We start from the raw sequence: 25,529 nt of genomic DNA, 5'->3' as shown, positions 1-25,529 counted from the left end.
ATTTTGGTCTTAAAAAGGTGTATGAGGTGTCTGAGGGTATTACAGGGAGTTTATTTGAAAGATTTGTAAGGTTTTAATCAATGTTTTCAGCATGCAGTTTTACCAGTCAGCTGAACCTGTTGAACCATCACCTGGCCAGATTTCTGGGTCCATGTCACCTCAAACTGCTTACTTGCAAAAAATGTTGACTCGCTCAACGACCTAGTGACTCAGATGGTTGACTGCTGGACCATTTAATCTGGCCAGTAGGTCATGAGTTAGGCATTATTTCTCCTATACTCCTTTTTTGGTATTTTAACCATTTCTGTCATTAATAACAATAATTCTCATCAATTACACTTGGTTTTTGTTTAATATGATGAGGGGGTTTTGAAGAGGATGAAGTTTGGGTTGATGGAGGAAAACAAGTAGTTGAGGTAGCTGAACAAACGGGAGTAAAATTAAAGGGGTTAGAAAATATGAGAGTCTATGCAAGAAGGAATGAGGAAAAAAAGAATAAGTGGAAGAAAAGGATTAAGGTAGAAAGGCTAATTTCAGATATTGAGGGAGATATAGAGTTTAGTGCAAGATGGGAAAGGAGGAAAGGGCCAAAGTAGTGGGTTGTGGTTAGCATAGTTTTCAAGGTGCCAAGGTGAGGCTAGGCGACAGGGGGGCGCCTGGTTGCCTAGTTGCCTAGGTGATGATTTTTTTTTATGTAGAAAACATAGATCCTAGGGTAGTTCTCTAGGTACCATAACCATATTTCCTTAATAATTGTTCATAACTTTCATAAGAAAAGTTGTAGGGCCATGATTCTTGGGTGGAGATTTCTCTGTGATCAGATTCTTTGATGAAACAAGTAATTCTAGTGAGGAGATTCATAGTATCAAGGAGTGGAATGGGGGCAACTTCAGAAGAATAGAGGAGAAGTTAAATGTTGTGTCCCAAATTGAACAACTGGATGAATTGGAGAGCCAAAGAACTCTTAGTGGGGAAGAAAGAGAATTAAGGTTGTGATTAAAGAGGGAGTTGGAAGATGTGCTCTATAGGGAGGTGTTTTGGAGACAAGAGTGAAGGCATAAATGGTTAATGGATTGAGGGAACGGGAACATGGTTCATAATATCGGTATCAATGAACAATTTGCCATGTGGAGTTGGAGAAATTTTGGAGATATTCAGCTAAGATATTTGGAAAATCTAAAAAATTAGGAAAGTTTTCTAGAAACATTAAATTAGTTAATAGAGAACAATTAGATTTTAGGTGAATTGAATCAACCCGTGAACAGCCCTAGTTCAAGGTATCAATACCCTTGATATGCAAATTTTGTGTATTGAGAGTTTCAGCTCAACAAAACAATTTTTTTTTTTTAATATTTTGGTCTAAAAATTTGACAAGAGACCTTGAAGATCCCTGAAGGGAATGGAGTTCGTGCAGGTAGGTCAGTGGAGGAGATCCTTGAAGATAGAAGCAAAAAATTTCCAGTTCGAAGAGATGAGAATCAAGGGGAAGGTAAGCCTTAAGGTAAGGGAAGCGAAAAAGGTACAATATTGCTAGAAGGATTGGAAGTGATCGAGTGGCTAAGAGTTCATAGCTGGAGCCTGTTCAAAAGGGACAAAGGCAACTGGTGTGTCTACCAGCAGGAAAACAGAGCCAAGGATGGGGGAAGTTGATTGGTTGCTCAAAGAGTAGCAAATGATAAAAAAGCCTCCATAAGGGAGGAGAAGGCATATCTCAGCAACAGCAGGGTAGGGTAGAACAAGGGCCAGTGGTTATGGCAAAAACAAAAGGCCAATGCAGAATGGTGGGAGGTCTAGAGAGAGAAGAGTGAGATAGTAAGTTTGTGATACAAGCCAAGGAAAAAGGTTAATGGTTGGAGGAGGGCAGTTGACTTACTGGCAACCAGGTTGAAGCTGAAGAGTGTCTTCATAGTAACCCCCTTCAATAACTATAAAGCCCTCCTAGATCCAGTAGAGAATGAATTGGAAATATCAGCTATCAATATTGAGGCTGATTTCGGATCATTCATAGTCTTTTAAATGGAATCCAACATCCAACTCCAAGGATTTATTTGTCGAAGATGGTGTGGTGGTGCGTGTAATAGGCTTGCCATTTTACATGTGGAAACAAGAAGTAGCGGAGTCTATAGCAGTATTGTGTGGAGGAATCTTGAAAGGAGCTTTCTGGGGTGATCTTTATTCAGTAGCAATTCTGCTAAGTGGTGTGAAGCAGAAGACATTCCACGAAAGGAGGAAGGTACGATCAGAGGGGAGTTTTGTCTCTGTGTGGCTAGCGTCCTCCATTGAAGCAGGGCTGTGGAAGGAGGCTCGTATGGTAGGAGGGGAGGAGGAAGAAGAATCATTACGTGGACTTGTGAGATTGGTTAATTCAAATGGGAAGGAATGTTTCACTAAAAAGGGCCAACAAATTTTGGGAAGCCAAAAAGCTTTGGGGCAGATGGAAGGTCAAACCTGTAGAAAGCAAGAAAAGGCTATGACAAATGGAAGATCTTTTGTGCAGGTGGTGTCAGGGGAAATAGACAAAAATATACCAGTGTCTAAAGGGAGAGGGCTGAACCAGCAACCTCAAACAGGGAGGGTTGCTGGTTCGACCATTAAAACAGGGGGGCGTGACTTGTTGAGAGGTCACATGGGAGGAAAAGACTTAGAAAATGGGCCCAGTCGAGTGGATCCCTTTTCTGGTGGGTCGGAGAAGGCAACTCAAGTAAAGGTTTTAAAGCTGGGTTCTTATATTACAAGTTTCGTGCCCAAGGCCCATTACAAGACAGATGGGCCGAGGGACCCTTTAAGTAAGCACATGACTGGGAGGAGAGATGAGATGATAGACGAGATTAAGCGTCTATCTTCTTCTACCCCGAATCCCTCCTTTCGGTTGAACGTTCAGGCGCAAAATCTCAAGACTCTCAGTCTCGAGGCTCTCTACAATGGGTCCCATCCAACCTGGCGAACCGTCTCTCACCAGATAGGCGCTACCCGAGATACTTGAAGCCTAGTGATTTGAACAGAATAGGTTTTGAAGATTGGTTGAGTGAACAAAACAACAGTGACGATTCTGATAGAGATGAAACTATAAGTTTGGGGAGTCTGTCTCCGAAAAGCAACAATGATTTACTTGAAATAGAAAGTTTGCATACAGAGTTGTTACTTTTAGAGGAAGAGATTGAAGAGGCAGGTGGCGGGAAGACTAGAAATGGCGAAGAAAATGGTCCTAAAGTTGTGATAACTCCTCTTCCCTTTGTCGAGGGAGCTGACCCTGAGTCTAATGAATTACAGGATGTTTTTGGATAGGGACAAGAATCGGCCGTGAGGATGGATGTGGGTATTCCAGTGTCGGAAACACTGAGAAAGGATTTCCAAGTGGGTAGGTCGTCAGGAAGTGATTCTGTCACTATGTCTACTTCACAACTTTGTCCAAAACGGGGAAAGGCCTTGAAACCATTTGTCGCCTGTCAGCAACTAAATTCCAGTGATTTTAGTCCTACCCCGTCCTACCAGGTATGAGTGTCAATTCTTTTTTAGGTACTGACTTGTGTGCTATGCCTGTAACAGATATGCCAGCTTCCCATCCAGGAGGTTCTGATGCAAGAGAGAGGGTGATAGTGGAAGGAGGAGAGAGGGTGATGGAAGGAAGTAGTAAGGGGGAGGCGGATAGAATTTGGGAGTTGATCCGTACAATGATGGAGGAACTAAAAACAAAGGAAGGATTCTTAGACAGACGCTGTAGCCAAAATAAGTGTGAGCAGGGTAAAATTCTTCCTTAGACATTGGCTGGAAAGGGTGGAGAAAAGAAAGAAGATGATTGTTGTATTAGGAGGGGGGGTGGGGGAAAGGAACAAAGAAGAAAAAAGATCTGAAGTGGAAAGGCTAATCTCAAACAATGAGGGGGATTTAGAATTTAGTGGTAGAGGGGATAGGAGGAAGGGTCTAAAATGAGGAGATTATGGCCTTTTAATGGGTGTTTTTGCTATTTTGTCTCGATGAAAATTATTAGTTGGAATGTAAGAGGGTTAGGGAGTGCAAGAAAGAGAAGGGTGATCAAAGGCCTACTCCGAAGGGAAAAACCCGATATTGTGCTATTACAAGAATCCAAAATGATGGAATTAGATGGGAGATGGGTGAGGAGTTTTTGGAGGTCTAGAGGTTTAGGTTGGAGCTTGTCTCCTTCTTGGGGAGCCTCGGGGGGGTATCGTAACACTGTGGAGGGAGGATATGGTGGAAGTAGTGGAAGAATTGATAGGTAGATTCTCAGTTTCCATTAAGTGTAAGAATGTAGAGGATGGGTGTGTATGGGTCTTAACCAATGTTTATCGCCCTAATTCCTATAGAGAGAGGAATGAGAGGGGGGGGGGAACTATATGCAATCAAGGGGCTATGGTATGGCCCTTGGTGCATGGGCGGGGATTTTAATGCCATTAGATTCTCTGATGAAACCAGTAATCCCCAACAGGTAATTACAACAAGCATGAGGAAATTTAATGGTTTTATTGAAGAATGTGAATTGAAGGAAATACCTCTACTACAAGCCAGTTACACTTGGTCCAACCTTCAGGAAACCCCTTTGTGTTCGAAGTTGGACAGGTTCTTATTTAACCTTGCTTGGGAGAATAGTTTGGAAAACTTGGTTGCTAGAGTGTTACCCAAGGTCACCTCCGATCACTGTCCTATCCAGATGGGTATTGAGTTTTTTCTTACAGGACCCAAACCTTTTAGATTCGAAAGTATGTGGCTTGCCCATCCAGATTTTGTGACAAAAGTGAAGGAATGGTGGGGTGAGGAGGAGAGAGGGGTAAGATGGAAGGGGATCAAGTTTCATAAGAAATTAAAAAGGTTGAGAGCCAAAATAAAAGAGTGGAATAGAGATCATTTTGGTAGAATTGAGGAGCAAAAATTGTGCCTAATCTCTCGAATAGAAAACTTGGATGTAAAAGAATCTCAAAATGGGTTGACCAAGGAGGACAGAGTGTTAAGGAGACAATTGAAAAAGGATTTGGAAGAGGTGCTATTGAGAGAAGAAATTAGTTGGAGATAAAAATCTAGACACAAGTGGATTAAGGAAGGCGATGGCAACACTAGATTTTTCCATGATTTGGCAAATGGGAGACGAAGAAAGAATCTTGTAACCAAGCTAGAGATAGGAGAGGAGGTGATTACCAACCAGGATGACATGGCCAGAAAATTTGTGGACCACTTCAAATCGATTCATAGAAGACCTTTGAGTGAGAGAGCAGTCGTGGAAGGGGTGGAATGGCCAAGAATTGATGATGGAGTGGCAATGGGGATGGAAAGGGATTTCGAGGAAGAAGAGATTAAGAAAGTTGTCTTTCTAATGGATAGATCCAAGGCTCCAGGTCCAGATGGCTTTACAATGGGTTTTTATCAAGACTATTGGGAGGTGTTGAAAGAGGATTTAGTTGAAGTCTTTAAGGAATTTGCAGACAATCACATTATAAGCCTTGTAATTAATGCCACTTTTTTTGCCTTGATACCTAAGAAGAATGATGCCAACCACCCAAAAGATTATAGGCCTATTAGTCTGGTGACAAGCATCTATAAAATTCTGGCTAAAGTGCTCTCGTTGATGATCAAAAAAGTCCTCCCTTCTATCATTAGTGAAACTCAGGGGGCTTTCATTCAAGCGTGGCAAATAACATATCAGATCTTAATTGCGAATGAGTGTGTGGAGGAAATGAAAAGGTCTAGGAAGAGAAGTTTCATTTGTAAATTGGATCTTGAAAAGGCCTATGATTTGGTGGACTGGGAGTTTCTATTAGAGGTTATGCGAAACTGTGGATTTGGGGACAAGTGGTGTAGTTGGATTTTTGGGTGTATCGGTACTTGTCACTACTCTATTCTGGTAAATGGTATGGTGAGGGATTTTTTTCTAGCTTGCAGGGGTGTCAGGCAAGGGGATCCACTCTCACCCTTCCTTTTTACCTCAGTAGCTGATGATGATTAGTAGGATCATTACTAAGGCTGACAGTGAAGATGCCATTAGGGGTTGGAAAATAGGGAGACACCAAGTCCCCGTTACCCACCTTCAGTTTGCAGATGGCCTAATGATCTTTAGCAAAAAGGTAGCAAACCTAAAGGAGCTAATCAAAGGATTTGAAAGTATTTCTAATTTGAGAATAAATTTGGAAAAGAGCTGCATAGCGGGTATAAATTTGGAGGTAGGGGAAGTCGAGGCTATTGCGGAGTGCACACGATGAAATTTCTTGCATTCATAGCATTGAACTCGAGAGAAATCTTTCTTGCCCTTAAGTTTAGTTGCAAGAAGGATAACATCAAAATTAGTGGCCCTCTTCCCATCAAAGAGTATTCTGAGTAACCAACCTAGTTTCCTCTCTTAACAACTCCCCAAGAATAGTATCATGATCTGGTAGGTTCTCCTTGTTGAGAATGTTGGACCTAACAACTTTAAATTCGGATGTAAGATGCATTAAGAAATGTATAATCTTTCATTTGTCAAGATGTGTCTTCATGAACTTCACACAGTAGCCTGAAGGATTATCTCCCAAATGTTCTAACTCATATTCAGTCCATAGGTTAATGAACCCTACATAATATTCTTGAGTTTTTCTCTCACCTTGATGATAAGAATATATATCAACTTATATCCAATATTGTCTTGAAATGTTGGGTTGCTGATATACCTTTTCAAGGTACTAATACATCTCATATGAAATCAGTGTTTTAAAAGCGTAAAGAGGCGCACACCTTTTTGAAGCAAGGTGCAAAAATGCAAAAAATTCAAAAAAATGCAAAATATTAAAAATATTAAACACATTATTAATTAAAAATATAAGCATAAGTTTTAGAATAAATACTTTAAAAAACCTATTATCTCAAATTAAAATACATAAGCACAACATGCAAAACATATTTAAAATGAAAAATTTAAAATAAAATCAAGCATAACATATAAAACTATTCAAGCATGTAAACTCTTAATGTCTTTATTTTTTTCCCAATTGCATTACTTCAAATAGCGAATGTGATGTTAAATATTATGCATTTCTGATTCTGTGAGATGCCTTTTTACCAAGCCTCTTGAGGCAAGCCCAAACAAGTCAATATCAGGGTCTTAAATTCTTAATCCCTATAAAACGGTTTTATAACTTTAGTGTCTTTTAAAAATATTTTTTATTACGATGAATGAATGAGCAACATTAGCAAATATGGGGTTTTCGGAGCTTTGGTTAGCAAGCAAAGTGAGTGAAAGTAAGGAAAAAGAGTATGTTTTGAAATTGCCCTATAAACCTAAGATTCAAAGCTTCATGATAGAATGAGTTAAAAGAAAATTTAAACTCAGAGAAAATGTAAATGGTTGTAATAAATCAACAAAATAATCTCTTACACAAAGAAAGACTAATATTTAACTTCATGTTTTAAATGAATATTGAGCTAGTTTGAAGTTGCAATCATGTAAGTTAGGCAAGCAATGAAATTGCTACTCCACATATCTACAGTATTGTCACCAATTTAAGTTATAATACCATCTCTTGTACTCCGAATATGTCGGTTCAATAAAATTTCATCGGGGAATATGTCGATTCTAGTAAAATTTCATGTCACTACCTATGGAAGTGGAAATAGAAATATGTCATGGAAACTATCTCTTGTATTCCACAGTGTTGGTAGTGTTCATTTGGGAATATGCAGATTTCGATAAAATTTTATGTCGCTACCCATGGAAATAGAAACATGTGGAAATATTTGGGAAATTAGGGACATTTTAAATCCAACTCCCAAACTGTATTTCTTTCTTTTGTTTAATGAAATTTCTCTTCTTACTCTTCAAAGAGTGAATGAGGCAAATACATCCTAGCACATGGAGCATAGAAAAATTAGGAGAATGATGAAAAACACATCCATATGGTAAAGAATTGTGTAACAGAGATTATGGAGGCAAATTAGTAAAAAACACAATAGTGTTGGCTACCTTCACCCAAAAGGATTAGGTGTATGGGAGCTAGAAAGAAGGGTCCTCACCACACTCAAAATATGCTCATTCTTGCGTTCTGCTACCGGGACAAGATTTCCTAGATTTAATTCCCTAGTCTTTCAAAAAGTTCTGAAAAGCACTTGAATTCCCCCTTGAATCTGAATGTAGGACTCTCACCAAGACATTAAACCATGTCCTCATCATAAAAAGAAATAACTTAAATGTATGGTATACCTCTGATTTCTATCTCAAAAAATATATCCATCTATACTGGTGCAATCATCAATAAATGAAATAAAGTATTTATATCCAAGTCTAGAATCCACAAGAGATGACCAAACATAACTATGTATAACAATAGGAACATTACTGTGCTCTGAATTAGAAGGGAAAAGCAATGCATGATTTATACTCTAGAGGGCATCAAATCTGAAGATAAATTTTGAGAAGAGAGCTATGTAGTGGGGATAAATCTGAATAGAGGGGTGGTAGAGTCTATAGCAGCCTATTTAGAATGAACTTGGTCACAGTGGCCTTTATCCTACTTAGGACTTCTCCTAGGTGCTAATCCAAAGGAAAGTAGGTTTTAGAACCCTGTGGTGGAAAATTTTGAAAAAAGATTGGTAGCCTAAAAGAGAAACTATATATCCTTAGGGGGTAAAGTAACTTTGATTAAGTCAACTTTACTACTCTAGCCAACTTGCCAATCTACTTCCTGTCAGTTTTTAGAATTCCTAAAAGGGAGGCAAAGAGGTGGGAAATTGATGAGGGATTTCTTATGGGAGCCTTGGGAAGAGAAAAAAGATCACTTGGTTAGGTGGGAGGTGGTGAGTCGAAGCAAAAAGGAGGTATAGGGTTAGGAAATGTAGTGATTAAGAACAAAGCTCTTTTACGTAAGTGACTTTGGAGGTGGCCCATGGAGAGAGAAGTTATGGCATGAAGTGGTGAAGAGTATCCATGGCTGTTCTAAATCAGGTTGGGACGCGTATCTTGAAGGGCTTTTCTCATAACACCCTGGAAGGCAATTTTTGCCATTCTCCCCAAATTCCTCAGGTTTGTAAGGTATGATGCTTGCTCCGAAAACTTGGTTCTTTTTTGGGAAGATATTTGGGTGGGCACTGAACCCCTAAAAGACCATTTCCTTTCCCTCTATTCTATCTCCCTCATTAAAAAGAAACCTATCTCAAGGTTTCTTTCCCCCCTGTTCTCCCTTTGGCTTTAAATTGGGATTTTGGGTTTTGAAGAGGTTTAAGGGATGACGAAAGGATTTGGTGTCTAACCCTGGTTAGATCTTTTACTTGTGCATGTTTCGTTAAATACCTCTCTTCCACCCCCTCCTCTGGTATTCCATGTTAAAGAAGTTTGGTCAAGGCCAATACCTCCTAAAATAGCTATGTTCTATTGGGAAGCCTTTTATTGGTAAGATCAATATTGTGGAAAACTTGCAAAAGAAGAAACCTTATATGTGCTTGTCCCCAAATTGGTGCTTTATGTGTAAAGTGAAGGGTGAGGACTGTAACCATTTGCTGGTATCTTGCTCTTTTGCTGCCAATATTTGGAATTGGGTTGTGCCATTATTTGGGTGCAGGTGGAACTTGCCCTTTGAAGTAAAGTTGTTGTTTACTCCGTCTGCCTTTGGGAGATTGACAAAGAGAGGGAAGCTAATTTGGGAGTGTATTAGAGCTGCTAGCTTGTTGACTTTATGGGAGGAGAGAAATGCTAGAATTTTTCAAGAAAAGGAAAGAAGTCTTGCTGAAGTCAAGGAGTGTATAATGACAATGAGAACCTCTTGGCTGAAATCTTGAAACTTGTTGGTGGATTACTCCTTTGATGATTCAAGGATAAATTGGGCAGCAGTGGCATCCACAGCCTCCACAAAGAACAGTTCATAGATTGGAAGCCCCCACCAGAAGGAATGGTAAAATTGAACGTTGACAGAAGCTGTCAAGGCAACCCATGGCCATCATGCAAAGGAAGGATTTTGAGATGAAGAAAGCAACATCATTTCTTTATTTTCAGGACCAGCGGGTGTCGGTGATTCTATAAGGGCTGAGATACTAGCAGTACAAGGCATACAATTGGCCAGTCAACTTGTGGTCAACTTGATAGTTGAGGGGGACTCCAAGGTAGTACTGGGCTGGTTGACAAATCCAAAAACAGTTTGTTGGGGTTACAGGGATCTTTTAAAGAAAGCTAACTGGCTGACAAGAAACATGACAGTTAGGATTCAGTGGGTTAGCAGATCAACAAATGCAATTGGCTGATTCTCTAACAAGGGGTATCAAGGGGAGATCTGCTTTGGGCTACCTCATAATTGTAATTCAGGCATGTCTGTGTTTATGTGCATATTGTTCAGTCCGGGGGGGGAGGTAACACCTCGTGCCTCTTATGTTGACTGTGCGCTCTTTCTTTGTTTAATAAAATTGCATTCATTTATAAAAAAAAGTAAAAAAAAAAACAAAACAAATACACCAATTTTACTCAAAGAACAAGAAATGCAAGATTTGTCAATATTGTTAAAAGAAATGTTCTTAGAAGTCAAGCATCTAGATTGAAACAAAAAATACAGTTCATTTGCAAAAGTTATCTAGTTATCTACTACAGATAACTTTAGAGTAAAGTAGTAGATAATAAGCAAGAAGAAGTCGATGACTATCCAAAATCCAAGGAGAGCAACTACCCCAGCCTAAGTTCCTTCCCCTTCACCTTTCCAGTGTGTTGGCCTTGTATTAAGCAACCATCACAAGAAAAGGAAACAACATTACCATTTTCAACTAACTGATCAATAGAAATCAAATTATTGGTGAGCTTAGATACAAAAAGGGTTTTGAGAAGGTGAAGCTGAGAAGTGGCTGAGGTAGCCAAGTACAAATCACTATTATACATCGAGATTCTCACCATTAGCAGTAATGATGTGTTTATTCATAGATGGAGGTTTAAGTGATTGACCAAAACTTGAGTATGCCCCTTTCATGTGATGTCTATAATCCATATATGACTAGTTGAGGAACACTGTGAAAAAGACTTACAGATAAACCCCAATGGTTGAGAATACAGAGGAGATGGATGAGGATACAAGCTGTCAAACCTTTTCCTCAGTGAAAATACCATATGTGTATCACCCTTCAGTCCAAAGATAAATGAAATCACAGAAGCATCATCCTATCCACCCATGTAGCCTAATAGGCTTTCAGCTGACTTTTCTTGTGACCCTCATTTTGTCCCTTAGGTGGCCTGGTAAGATATTCAGTAATTATATGTCCATGTGTTTTGCAATAAGTACACAGGTTCCTCTTCTTGCAATGAGAAGCAACATGTCCATATTCTTTACATTCATAGCATAGCGATTTCGATAGGTTCTTCTGTTTTGGTCTGTTGGTAAGAAAAGCTGTCTCTATCACTGAATCTAGCTTTCCACCAATAGTCAACTGAGTAACCAGACAGGTTTCCTCTCTCAGCAACTCACCAAGGATGGCATCAAGAGATGGAGTACTACCCCTACTAAGGATATTTTCCCTAATAACTTCATACTCCAACCTTAGGTGCATTAAGAAACGCATTACCTTCCTATTTTCATTTATCAAAGTGTTCCTTCAAGGCGTTAACAAAATAGGTAGAGGATATTTTACCAATATGCGCCAACTCATATTCCGTCCAAATATTTATGAGACCAGCATAGTACTCTTGAATCTTCTTTTCACCCTGACTGTAGTTAAAAATATTTTAGTCTCAAACTCTCAATCTGGAATAGATGGGAAAGATTGGACTGCTGATATACCTTCTCCATGTATGAGTACGTTTCCTTGGCAGTACGGAAGCTCCACGTAGGTATTGCAACATCTATACTATAGTGATTGAACTGAGAATCCAAGAAACCACTTTTGCATTGTTGACCCTCCAGGTTTGTAATTTTTCAGCTTCTCAATTGTACCATCAACCAAACCCCAGAGCTCCTTCCCTTTCACATAAAACTGAAAGTGAAATTTCCACAGTGCATACTTTGTTCTGTTGAACTTGACCAGTAATAAATCTGACTTTTCCATCACAAATAGCTTTAAGAAGACAACAAAGAGCAAGGAACAGATGATAATCAAGTACAGTATTGATTCCAAGCCCAGAAAAAGGTAAAAAACTTAATCTGCTGAACTAAGAAAGGGAACAAAGCCCTTCAAAACAAATTCAGATCACAACAAGACTTAAGGGGAAGGAAAATCAGTCTGGGCGACACAAATATCCAATTTCAGCCCTAAAAGTTCATCCAACAGGGAAAAAACACATTACCAGTCTAGGGGCATCCTTTTCTAGTAAAAAGTGATTCCTCTTGTTCAGACCAGAACTCATGAAAAATCCAAACTCCATGAGATTTTGCAGGTTTAACAATGAGGGTAGGGTGACCGAAGATGAAAAATCTCAGCCCCGACAGATAAGCCAGTAGTCGTACAAGACTACAGAGACTCTTTAGGTTTTGAACAGAAAATAAAAGAAAAGGAGAAAGTGAGAAGAGAAGAAGAGAGAGAAGAAGCACTCGTGGGAGAAGCTTTGAAATAAGAGAATGGTTGGAGTGCTTAAAACAGCTGCCCCACTCCTTAATTTATATACATGGTTTCCTAATTGTAAAAGAACTTTAATGCTTACATGGCAATAAAAGATAAGATTAAAAAAACTAATCCTAGATAAGATAGAATAAAACTTATCCTTATCCTACTTGGAAAGCTATTCTAATCAATTAAATCTAAGTACATCTCAGGGTGTCACACGAATACTCTCAATGTGGGGTCCACAGTTTCCTACAAAGCCCATCAAGAGAGAAAGCAAGAACACTGATTCAAAGGTTGTTTTCCCCAGAAAACGCAGTTCACGTTGTACTTATTGAAATAATGAAATAGTCACAAAGGGAACCCTGTAACAAATCCAACAGATCGACTTGAAGGCCCTAATCATAGTCTTAACAATTGAGAATGAAAGCTGTGTTCACTGGAAGTGAGATCGAACTTGCTCTAGTACCATGTTAGAGCAGTTCAAATGACACAGATTTGAATCGAGTGTGTTTTCAACCGCCCAGAAAAGAACAAATTATATTAGCTCAAATAGTGCAAAAGGATAGTTATGTCCCTTACTAACAAGACAAAATGCAAATACAAGCAAGGAAAAAATGAGAAAAAAACAACAGGATAAGATACAAGCAATGTGCAATGTAAAAATGGTCCCATCAGTCCACATCTCTACACATAGGTGGTTGGTATGATTGCTTCTGCCCTGGTATTGAATGTTGATGTTTATGGAATTCCTTTATTAGAATGTTCTTAAGTGTGATTCCCTTCATGAACGGATATTGGTCTTATATAATCTTTGTAAACAAGGAAAATAGTAAAATCAGTGTCGTTATTATGAACAGACTGTACGTAATGATTAAACTATCAGATGTTCTAAGTTATATTCCATTTCTTGAGTTTGGATTGAAAAATCATGTTGCTTCTACTTCTGGTATATGCTGATCATTTGCTGTTTGTGTTAGTGTTGTATGTTTTAAATTGCATATGGTAGATGTTTTAGTTACTTTTATGTTTGGATACACCTGATGGTTGGCTATTCCTTTATGTAACAAGGGACTCAGTTTATCTCCAACTGTAGAATATTTTGTGGAGATTTATTTCTTTAAATAGTCACTCTGCATTTGAAGTGATTGAGTTTCTAAGGTTTACAAATTTTGCAGTACACCCCTGCAGTTGATATTTGGAGCATTGGATGCATATTTGCAGAAATGTTTACAGGGAAACCACTGTTTCCTGGGAAGAATGTGGTGCATCAGTTGGATCTCATGACCGATTTACTTGGTACCCCTTCTGCTGAAACCATTGCTCGGGTTAGTTCTCTATTACAAATGGTTTATTTGTCTGCCACTAGATTTGTGCTTAGAATATTGTCATAAGTTTCAAATGATCGTTATTTTATACATCATCCTATTTGATCCTTTGCATTCTATCACTAAATTGTTATTCCAACCCTCTAGTTATAGGGTTTATTTGTTCTATTTGTCTTTTCTTTTTTCGTGTTCCTTTTTTCTGGGTGGGTGGGGTGGGGTTGGGGGTTGGGCCTCATTAAGGTGCTCTGTTAATCTGTCACTGCATTGATCTAGACTCGGTTCAGATCTTTCTCATTGCTGTTTATCTGTCATAACATCTGTAGATTCGGAATGAAAAGGCTAGAAGATATTTAAGTAGCATGCGGAAAAAGCCAGCAATTCCTTTCTCACAGAAATTCCCTGGTATAGACCCATTGGCTCTTTGTCTGCTTGAACGTCTACTTTCATTTGATCCAAAGGACCGCCCATCTGCTCAAGAGGTAAAATGTACCATCTCAGATAATTGGCATTTCAAGTTGAGTTTGTATACACATGACACTTAAATTTTCTTTAATTTTAATAATTTCTTAGGCACTGGTATTCCTTATTTTTGCAGGCATTAGCTGATCCATATTTTCATGGTTTGGCCAATGTGGACCGTGAACCATCAACACAACCCATTTCCAAACTTGAGTTTGAGTTTGAGAGGAGGAAATTGACGAAAGATGACGTGAGAGAGTTGATTTATCGAGAGGTATGACCATTTAGTTTGACAGTTCTTGCTTTCTCAGTATTTTGGCCTGTTTCTTAAACCTTTACTTATAATGGCTATTCCTTTTAAAGTAAACAGATTTTAGAGTATCATCCCCAGATGCTTCAGGAGTACCTTCGTGGTGCAGACCAGACTAGTTTCATGTACCCAAGGTCGGACATCCATCTAGTCTTATCATTTGGTTCAAGTTATTTTGGTTTTTCTTTGGCAACTTGGAATAGGATTTTGGTGCGCATGATATGATTTTTTTTAACCAGTAACTGTTGTGGACTTTATATATTATGAGAATTATTGATATCCGAAAAAAATGTGCCTTGCACCTCTTTTTCAAGTTAGCTCAGCCGCTGCTTCCTGTTGTAAGACATAAATAAGTGGGCTTGGGCCTCGAGAGCTCTGTTATGTTTTTTCCTTTTGTTAAGTGTATTTCTTATGTATTTCTTATGTTTACTTACTCCCACCTAAGCAGGGGCAGTATTGTCTCTATATAATGTTGAAACTTCCTTATAAACAAGATTCCTGGGCTGGATAGAGAGAGAGACACCCATTCTTCTCATTTTTTTTCTTCTTTTTCTCTAACCTAGGGCTGAATATCTTCATGGTATCAGAACATTAAATTTGTCCTAGGTCCTGGAAGTTCTCTTTATTTCTTTCTTCCTTATTCTTCTCTTCTTTTCTGTTCGTTCCTTTCAGAAACCCTAGTTATGGTTGTAACTTGCTGAACCCTGTTTTCTAGGGTTCTAACTTGGTATTGCTGAAAGGAGATGCTAATCTGGTCGTACATGACCTGTTAGTTTGCAAGCTGAAGTGAGTAGTCAAAAACAACTACTAGAGACCTATTTACTGCAGGTCTAGATGCTGGACTGTTAAACCCAGCAGCTCAGGCAGATTTCTGGAGATTGACAGTGAAGGGGACTGACGTTCACAGATTTTTGTGGATTTGAACCAGAGAAGGCTGCTATCCAAGGGTCTTTTTTAACTCCTCTTTTCTCTCATTGTAAGCTGAATATTCTGCCTATACTTGGACTGAAGTGGTAGACTATTCCTTACTTCTGTGTAGAAGTTTTTGCTGAACTCCAGTAAATTGAGATGTCTTCAGATTCAAGTGAGGTGTCATCCAAAGAAAATTGGTCTGGCGAGGGCTTCTTTAACATGGAGAAACCTAATTTACCTAGTCTTCAAATCACAAGTGTGAAGTTGAATGAGTACAACTTCAAAGAATGGTTTATTTCAGCAAAACTCCATATCACTAGTTGTGGAATGCTGGGTTATATTTATGGCCAGGTGAAACAACCAAAGACGGAGGCACAAGGATATGAAAAATGGTGTAGGGAAATTGCTACAGTTATGTCATGGCTGTTGTCCTCAATGACCTAAGATAGCTATGTGTCACGGACTTAGTCTCTTCTAGTGTCTCGTGCGGCACTTGGGCAGCAGTCCGTCGCTCCACAAGTCAGCCTTTCCTGCTTAGAGCACTTCTCCTGGCTCCTAGGACCAAGTAGCTTACCACTCGTCCCTCACACTAAGGCACACACTTAGGCAACAAAGGCACAAAGCACACAAGGAAAGAGAGATGGGAACTCAAAGAACTCTTTATATTACTCAAGAGAGGGATTCATTGCTTGGTTGCTTCTTGCTTCTCTGCTTGGTGCAAATGAGGGAGGGGGTCCCCTTTTATAGGCACCTCCACCTCCTTAAAGGATTTATCTAGAACTATGTACACTTAGCATAATCTAGAAGCACCTCTAGAACATTCTACCTTCTACAATCTTCTGGGGGATGCTTTCTCCATAAGATACAAGAACACTCTAGAGGAAGTCTAGATTGCTCCCAACCCCTCTAGGTTGTTCCACACAAACCCAGATTGTTTCACAAGGTTCTAGAGAGTTCCACCAACATCAAGACCCTTCTAGACACATGGAGAACACTTCAGAACACCCTAGAACGTTCCAGAACACCCCAGAAACATGCAGAACTGGCTAGAAGCCTCAAGAAACATCTAGAAAGCTTCTAACCAAGCACCCCATTGTGTCACTCCGTGACATATGGCTGTTCAATATTACCCTACAGCCCAAAAAGATTTGGGAAAAGCTATCAAACACATATGGACAGAGGAAGAACAATGCTAGGGTATATCGACTACTCAAGATGTTGCAGCCTTGACTCAAGGAATAATGTCAGTTGCTACCTTTTGCTACTTTTGTAGGGTTGTAGAAAGAGCTTGATCACCATCTAATCATCGACTGCAAAAATTTTGAAGACAAGTAGATGGATCAAAAACAGATTGAGGAAGGGTGGGTGTTCAAATTTCTGGCTGGTCTAGGCCCTTCTTATGATGGGATTTGATCTCAGATTTTGGGAGGGGATGAGCTTCCAGACCTGCAACATGTATTTTATCTTATTAGAAATGAAGAGAGTAGAAGGAAAGAGGTGAAGGCTGATTCTCCCTCACAACAAATTGAACGTTCAGCTTTAGTTTTAGCTGCACGGAAAGGGGGAACGGGGAGATATGAACAGTTTGAAGTGTTCACACTGTGGAGGGGAGAAACACACTAAGGATACATGGTGGATTCTATATCCTTGTCTGAAACCAGCAGCACTTAAGGAGAAGAAGCCTAGTAAGGGCTCGAGGCCTCGTGGACATGTAGCAAGTTTAAATATGGCTGATTGAGTGCACAAGACAACAACCAGTAGTTCTTCTTCTCAGATGGGACAAATCACTTCTCCCTCAAATTGCTTTCCTGAGTTTACTCCAAAAGAGGTTAATATTCTCAATTGGGCATGGCTTGATTGACCTCATCTTTGAAGATAGGTATTGTTTCTGCTCTTTATGTTGCTCAGCCTTGCTCTTCGGCTCCATGGGTTATTAACTCAGGTGTCTCTGAACATATGACCAATAATTCCTCATTATTTTCATCATATCAGCTTGTGTTTGGGAGAAACAAAGCAAGAGTTGTTGATGGATCTCTGTCGAATAATCTCTGTCGAATATCCATGGGAAGGGAGACATACAACTAGGAAAGGCTGTCTCTCAAGTCTACTTTACATGTTACTAACTTCAGTACTAATTTACTTTCAGTCTTTAGAATAACCAAAACTTTGGACTATATTGCAACTTTCTTTCCTTCTCATTGTGTTTTCTAGGACCGGTTGACAAAGAAAATGATTGGGAGTAATTGTGCAGCTGGTGGTTTCTACTAATTTAACGAAGATATCAGTTCAGCTCTTAAGGCTTTGGCTAGTTAGTGCAACACCTACAAGGAGTTGCATACTACAATGTATCTTTGGCATGCTAGATTGGGTCATTTGTCTTTTTCTTTGTTGAGTATTTTGTTTCCAGAGTTGTTTTAAGAAGTGTCAATTGGAACTTGGAAATCTTTTTTGTGATGTGTGTTAGTTCTCCAAGCATTGTAAAACCAACTATCTAAGTTCTATTAATGAAGTAAAATCTCCCATTTTGATGTGTGGGGTTCTTCACCTATTACCTCTATGGACCATTGTTTATGAGATGCACTTGGATTTATTTGATGATGGAATGAGAGGAAGTACCTAGGATCACTACGGTGTTCTACAAGATGATCAATACCCAGTTTGGAAAGAAAATCAAACATATTTTTCCAACAATGCAGCTGGATACTTCAAAATATCTTTGAACCTGTTCTCTGAAGATGAAGGAACCTTGCACCAATCTTCTTGCATTTATACTTGACAACAGAATGGAGTGGTAGGGAGGAAGAATAGGCATTTAATGGAGACTAATCATGCCTCATCGTTCCAGAGCAAGGTTCTGAAGTAGTTTTGGTCTCATGCAATACTTACAGCCTCTTATTTGATTAACAGGATGCCATCCGGGGCAAGGTTTAAAATTTTGTTATGTATCAGCCCGTATAGCCCGATACATATCGTACTAGTGGCTTACCATTCAAGGTGATGCCTAGGTGAGTAGGTGCTTATTGGTTTTCGCCATGCCTAAACACCATGTGATTATGTGAAAAGTTCAAAAGGCGCACACCCAATGAATTAAGCACACGCCTAGGCAAGGCAGGTGCCTAGTTGTAAGGTGGGCGCTTAGAACTTGTTCAAATTACTTTAAATCTTTTATTGTTTTGTCCTTAACATTTATTGGTTAGTTTTACTAGTTACAATAGAACCTGTTATACATAATCACTTTTTGTTTTCACTTATGAGAATACTAAAGCGTAACAAAATAATAGTTGATCGTTGACTTTTCTAGTAGGGTTTTTTCACAGCACAATGAAGAGGGGCGAGATTGCAAAAGCTTAGAGTTGGTTCATTTCTTTTGTTGAATTAAAATAGGGGCCATGCCCAATTTTCTTCCTCTTCTCTTTTAGATCTTTCCTCAAGCTTTTTGAATTGTTTTATTGGACTGAAACAGGGGCTCCGCCCCCTTCTTTGTTTTTAACTTTCTTGCATTCCTATTAGTTTTTTTTTTTCTAATCGTTGGTGGTCTGAAACATGGGCTCCGTCCCCTTCTTCTTAAATTTCTTGCATTTTTTTTCATTTTTTCTTGTCACTGGTGGTCTGAACCAAGAGCTCCACCCCCTTCTTTTCTTCTAGAATTTCTTACATTTTTTTTAGTTTTTCTTCTCATAATTGGTGGTTTGAAATAGGGGATCCTCCCTAGTTTTTTTTTTTTCTCATCATTGGTCTAAAATAGGGGCTCCGCCCCCTATTTTCTTCTTAAGTTCTTTTTTGTTCTTGGTCTAAAGCAGGGCTGTGCCCCTTCAATTCTTTTAAGTTTTAGGTTCAAACTCAATATTCTGTTTTGTTTACTTGAAGCAAGACTGCAAGAATCACAAGCACAAAAAATAGTTTAAAGGTTTGTAGATTAACATGTAAAACTGAAAAAAAAAAATTGCTCAGGAGGCGTAGAAATCTGTAGGGTTCCTATTTTAGATTCCATTGTCTAGGCAATGCCTAGGCGCCTAGGTGCCCTATGGTTGCCTAGCCTCTCCTTGGTGCCTTGAAAACTATGATCGATGGGTCACCGATACGCCTATTTTAGGAGATTTGGATAAAACATTAGTTTTATATGTAAAATATTGAAAGTATGAAACAAAAAAAAAAAAAAACAAAAAAAATATATTGTATGTGGTTCAAATCCCAATACACCCTCAAAATATTGAACCTTGATTCAAGGTACTGGGTATGAAAATTCCCTTCTCTACTCTTTGTCTAGGTTAGCCTTTGTTTCCCTTACCTCCAAAAGTCTTTGATTGGATCCTAGCGCAATTCGTGGGGTATTTTTGGGATATACTCTCCTACACAAAAGGGATACAAGCGCCTTGTTCCAGCTATCGGTAAAAGTTTTATTACTAAAGATGTCACATTTTGTGAGTCATAGTCTTTCTTTGATCCCCCTTGAAATTCTCTTCAAGGGGAGACTAGTGGAGTCGAAGAGATTCCCTCTGAGGCTAATCCTTTTATTTTGGCTCCTGATCCCTCTCTTCCAACTGCTCCCTCTGAACTTCATCAAATTCTCCTAATTCAGATGGAACTCTTGTTGGTGATGCACCTAGCACTGAGGTAGTTGCACCTAACCTTGGTAAGGGAAGAGCACCAAGTGATTATTGCAGGAAAAGGAGAGACATGCCAGCTGATGACTGCAACCAATTGGGAGCTTCTGAATCCAATCAAGGTATTGTTCATCCTACTATTGCCATTATTTCTGATTCAGATCTCCCTATTGCCTCGTAACCTGTCTGCTATTGTACTCTTCAGATTATAATTAAATTTGTGTCATATTCTCACTTGTCTCTTGCCTATCATAATACTCTTATTTCTGCCTTGTCCTCTATGTCTACCCCTTCCAGGTACTTAGAGGTTGTTGTTGATCTGCAATGGAGGGAAGATATGAATGAGGAAATAAGAGCCTTATTGAAGGCAAATACTTAGAAACTAATGGATCTACTAGATTGGAAAAAAAAACATTATGGGAAGCAAGTGGGTGTATACTATAAAACACAAGGTTGATGGCTCTTAGTCAGTTTATGCATGCCCTTAAGACCACTTAGAGGCAGCCAAGAGAATCCTCAAGTACTTGAAGAAGTTTCCGAGAGCTGGTTTACTATTACAAAAGAATAGGCATTTGAAGGTTGAAGTGTATATAGATGAAGATTGAGCCAGATCAGTTGATGACAGAAAGTTCACAAGTGGATATTGTACCTTTGTGGGAGGAAACCTAGTCACATGGAGAAGCAAGAAACAAATTGTCATGGCAAGGTCTAGTACTGAAGCCAAATATAGAGCTATGTCCCATGGAGTAGCTGAGGTTATGTGGATAAAGAACTTGCTATGTGAGCTAGGTTTTCCAATTGATAAGCCCATGTCTTTGTATTGTGGCAACAAGGCTGCAATCAACATTGCAGCCAACCCTGTTCTTCATGATAGAACTAAACACATTGAGGCGGATAAACACTTTATCTAGGAGAAACTTGTTAATGGGGAAGTGTGCACTCCATATGTTAGTTCCAAGGAGCAACTTGCAGACATTTTCACAAAGGGCGTACATCACTTGTGGCACAATGACTTATATGACATATTGGGCATGATTGATATCTATGTCCCAACTTGAGGGAGAGTGTTAAAACTGTTAAAATTTTGGAGTTTAGTGTCGTAGGGGCACATTTGTAATTTTCCTCTTATTTTTTATTCTCTGGTCGCCCTAATATAAATAATAGTAGAAGCTAGCGCCGCCAGCCAAAGTTTTTAACTCCAAAACCTTTTTCTCTCTTCTCTCTTCTCTCTGTTCTTTCTTTTTGTTGTTCTTTACCAAGAAAACAACTCTATTGAGAGGTACAAAGCTAGATTGGTTGTAGATGGATTCACTCATAAGGAAGGGGTGGACTACAAAGAGAAGTTTGCTCTAGTGGCTAAACTTAATACCATAAGGGTAATACCCTCCTTAGCAGCAAACTTTTCTTGGGAGTTGCATCAATGGATGTTAAGAACACGTTTTTGAGTGGAGATCTATAGGAAGATGTATACATGGATCCTCCTCTGGGGTATGATGTGAAAGGAAAAGTGTCAAATAACAAGGGTCTTGTATGGGCTTAAACAATCTCCAAGGGTCTGGTTTTAGAGATTGTGCAAGGCAATAAAGACTTTAAGGTATAAGCAAAGTAGTGCAGATCACGCATGGTTCCATAAAAGAAATGGGGGAAGCCTAACAACATTGATTGTATATGTTGATGACATGGTTGTCACAGGAAATGATTCTAGTGGAGATACAAAGGTTGAGATCCTTCTTAGCCATAGAGTTTGAGATTGAAGACTTGGGACCTCTAAGATATTTTCTAGGAATAGAGGTAACTTGTTTCAGTGAAGGGATCTATATTTGTCAAAGAAAATACACATTGGGTCTTTAGAAGGAGACGGGAAAGTTAGGGACCTGACCTGTCAATACTCATATAGAAGAAAATCATGGGCTGCAACAGGATATTACTCTATCAAAGAAAGACACCAAAGACTTGTTGACAAATTGCTCTACCTATCTCTTACCAGACCTGACTTAGCATATTCAGTTCATGTGGTCAGCCAGTTCATGCATGCACCTCGAGTTTCACACATGAAAGAAGTAGAAAGAATTCTAAGATACCTCAAGACATGTCTGGGAAAAGGATAACTATTCAAGAAACATGATAGAATTGAGGTGGAGGCTTGTACCGATTACGTTGGATCCCTTGGATATAGGAGGTATACATCTGAATATTGTACCTTTGTAGGTGGTAACCTTGTTACTTAGAGAAGTATGAAACAAACTGTGGTAACTAGATTGAGTGCTAAAGCTGAATATAGAACCATGGCACATGGGGTTGCTGAGTTATTATGGCTTCAAATCCTTCTAAGTGAATTGGGGATAAATGTGAATGGACCTCTAAAGTTCTATTGTGATAACCAAGCAGCAATAGACATTGCTAATAATCCAATCCAACATGATAGGACCAACATTTTGAAATTATAGACACATTATGAGAGAAAGAATTGCTTCTGGTGACCTCTATATTCCTTGCATGCCTACCACAAAACAACTAGCTGATGTGTTCACCAAAGGCCTTACTAAATCAAGGCTTGTGGAGCTTCTAGGAAAGTTGGGCATGATAGACATCTATGCTCGGCTTGAGGGGGAGTGTTGTAAGACATAAAGAAGTGCACTTGGGCCTCTAGAGCTTTGTTATGTTTTTCTTTTCCTGTTGACAAGTGTATGGGCTTGGGCTTATTATGTCTTTCTTATGTTTATTTGCCATCACCTAAGCAGGGACAGTTTTGTCTCTTTATGTAACGTTCAAGCTTCCTTATAAATAAGATTCCTGGGCTGGATAGAGAGATAGCTGCCTATTCTTTTACAATCTTTCCCCCTCGATCGTCTATTCTTTCCTGGGCCTCTAGAGCTCTGTTATGTCTTATAATGCATTTCTTATGTTTACTTACCACCACCTAAGCAGGGGCAGTTTTGACTTTATGTAATGTTCAAACTTCCTTATAAATAAGATTCTTGGGCTGGACAGAGAGATAGCCGCCCATTCTTTTACAATCGTTCCTCCTCAATAGTCTAATCTCTGAGGGATGTTCCCCAAAGTTGTTCCATTGTGCTCCTTGTTTGGCTGACCCATTAGCTAGTTTGTTGCCAATGGTTGAACCCAAGAAACTGTTATTCCCAGTCATCTAGCTAGTTACCTTATTCCCTACTCCTATAGCAGTCTGCTTCATTGTTGTTCATTTGTCATGACTTCCACGGGGATAGCATTTGGTCCTAAAGCCTTTTCTACAACTATATTTCTTAGAGTTATTTAGTATTAAATGCCCCATTGCTAGAAAAATATATAAGATCGTTGATATTTTTAGAGTTAATGATTCACCCAATAATTTTTCATTAAAATCAAGAGGAGATTACATACCCTTGGGGAGGCGCGAGTTGCCACCTCTCGAAGACAAGGAACCCACAAAAATGAAGCAAAAGAACTAAAACAAAGAATACATGCTTGCTATTATAATTTTACAGTTTATTCCAAAACAGTGTATCCCTAACCCTCCCTTGTTTTGCCAAAGTATCCGCAATGGCGTTCGCTGATCTCGCCACCCACTGTACTATAGCAGTCATGTTTCTTGTTAGCCATGTACATTTCTTGAGCTTGTTCTTGTAGATCCAAGCGACCTCCTCTGAATTATTTAGCCACCACACTACTATCTTAGAATCCCCTTCAATCAGCAACTGCTCCACTTCCAAATCTTTTGCAAGAAGAACTCCTTTTATGGCAGCTAACAATTCTGCTCTAACAGAATTCCCAACTCCCAAAGGGCCAGAGTGGAGAAGAATGACCTCTCTATCCAATAATTCATATCTTGAAAATGATTTTTTTATGGTTGACTTAGAAGCTTTATTAGAAACTGTAACCTGACCTTCAAGGAGGAGGTCCCTAATAAAGTGACAATTAACTTCAATATGCTTCATGTGCTCATGAAAAATTGGGTTGGAAGCAATCTTGACAGCACTTTAATTGTCAACAAATGGTGGAACAAGTGAGGAGTGATCAATGTGAAGATGATGAAGTAGAGCTTTGAGCCAAACAATTTCACTGTACATGGAGGACATCAGCCTATTCAGCTTCTGTGGAAGATTTAGAGATAGTGGGTTGTTTCATGCATTTCCAAGAGATAAGAGAACCACCAAGGAAAACACATTAGCCTGTAGTAGATCTCCTAGTATTTGGGCATCCAGCCCAATCAGCATTAACATAAGCAGAGAGATTGAGAGACGATGAGGAAAAGAACAACCCATGAGATAGGGTGCCACAAACATATCTAACGATATGATAGACAGCTAAAAAATGATATTATGTACAATGCCAAGCATCCCAATTGCTGGGCTAGTCACATCGCCCTTTCTTTTCTTTTTCTTTTTTTTTTTTTGGCAATTGAGCCCAAAACAGTTGTTCCCTATTCACCCCTTGCTTGGCTAATGCATCAGCTAAGAAAATTGCTGATCTTCTGACCCAATGAAAGCTGAACTCAAGCTCTTTTACCAAATGTCTGATTTCCTTTATGCTATTGCCTGAACTGTCATATTGCTTGACTATTGTTTACTAACCATCCAATCACTTCTTTGGAATCCCCTTCTAGTATTACCTTCTTGAGATTCATTGATTTGCCTATCATCAAGCCTTGTAGGACAGAAGTTTTTCTCTTGAGTCTCATTGCCAACCAGTCCCAAATACATGACTATTATATATATACCCCCTATACCTAGGAATAAACTTTGTTTTATGACAGAGACCCCCTATACTTCTGGATTCCAGCATTTTTCCCTTGATTAGTTAACAGGGTTAATGTTGAAATTACCAAATTGCTCATTCAAGATTCTATGGGCTGGTAGCAATAATCACCAAAATTATGAAAATGCCCATTCTAAAGCACAATATCTTCTATGGATTGGGTTTTTGTGTTTCCAAGTGGTTTGGACAAAACCCTTGTTGAAGAAGACACTGAGTTGTTATTGCTAACATCTCCTAATTGAAAAAGGAAGCTATTTTCTCACTAGAAATGAGTATGACTTAGGGTTTTAGAAAGACTTAATTAAAAGGGAAAGTGATTTTAAAAATTAACTTAAGAGTAGTTTGGGGTTTTAAAATGTATAAAATCCCACACATGATTGTCATATGGGAAACTTCCACAAATTTAACTGATGAAATGGTAAGTTGGTAACCGCAAGGGAAAAATGCCGGAATCCAAAAGTACAAGGGGTCTTTGTCACGAAACAAAGTTTAGAGGTCTAAGCGATACGACCCCCTAAGTACATGGTGGCTGTTAGATGTCTACAATTTACCTTTTTTGGTAAGTAGGTTGTCATATTATTGTTTGCATCCTTGAAAGCACTCCCAGTTCTAGAGGGACCCAAATTACCAAAGTTGCATCTATCAAAGTCTAGTTTGAGATGGCCATTTTTTGGAGGGTCCCAT

The 25,529-nt window shown here is 39.1% G+C and overlaps 1 protein-coding gene across 1 annotated transcript in view; it reads left to right on the top strand.

The window, feature by feature from the left end:
* Positions 1–25,529, top strand: part of LOC148863837 (mitogen-activated protein kinase 9-like) — a 45,827-nt gene that overhangs the window by 12,251 nt on the left and 8,047 nt on the right. Inside the window, exons 5-8 of the mRNA XM_088977478.1 lie at positions 13,656–13,805; positions 14,129–14,284; positions 14,401–14,538; positions 14,635–14,708. Of these exons, the coding sequence (XP_088833604.1) occupies positions 13,656–13,805; positions 14,129–14,284; positions 14,401–14,538; positions 14,635–14,708 (518 nt within the window). The remainder of the gene's footprint in view (positions 1–13,655; positions 13,806–14,128; positions 14,285–14,400; positions 14,539–14,634; positions 14,709–25,529) is intronic.

The sequence above is a fragment of the Nelumbo lutea genome, chromosome 3 (assembly GCF_056320005.1).
Source record: "Nelumbo lutea isolate HS-2025 chromosome 3, American lotus-T2T, whole genome shotgun sequence".
Taxonomy (NCBI): Eukaryota; Viridiplantae; Streptophyta; class Magnoliopsida; order Proteales; family Nelumbonaceae; genus Nelumbo; species Nelumbo lutea.
This window is presented reverse-complemented; position numbering and strand designations above follow the sequence as displayed.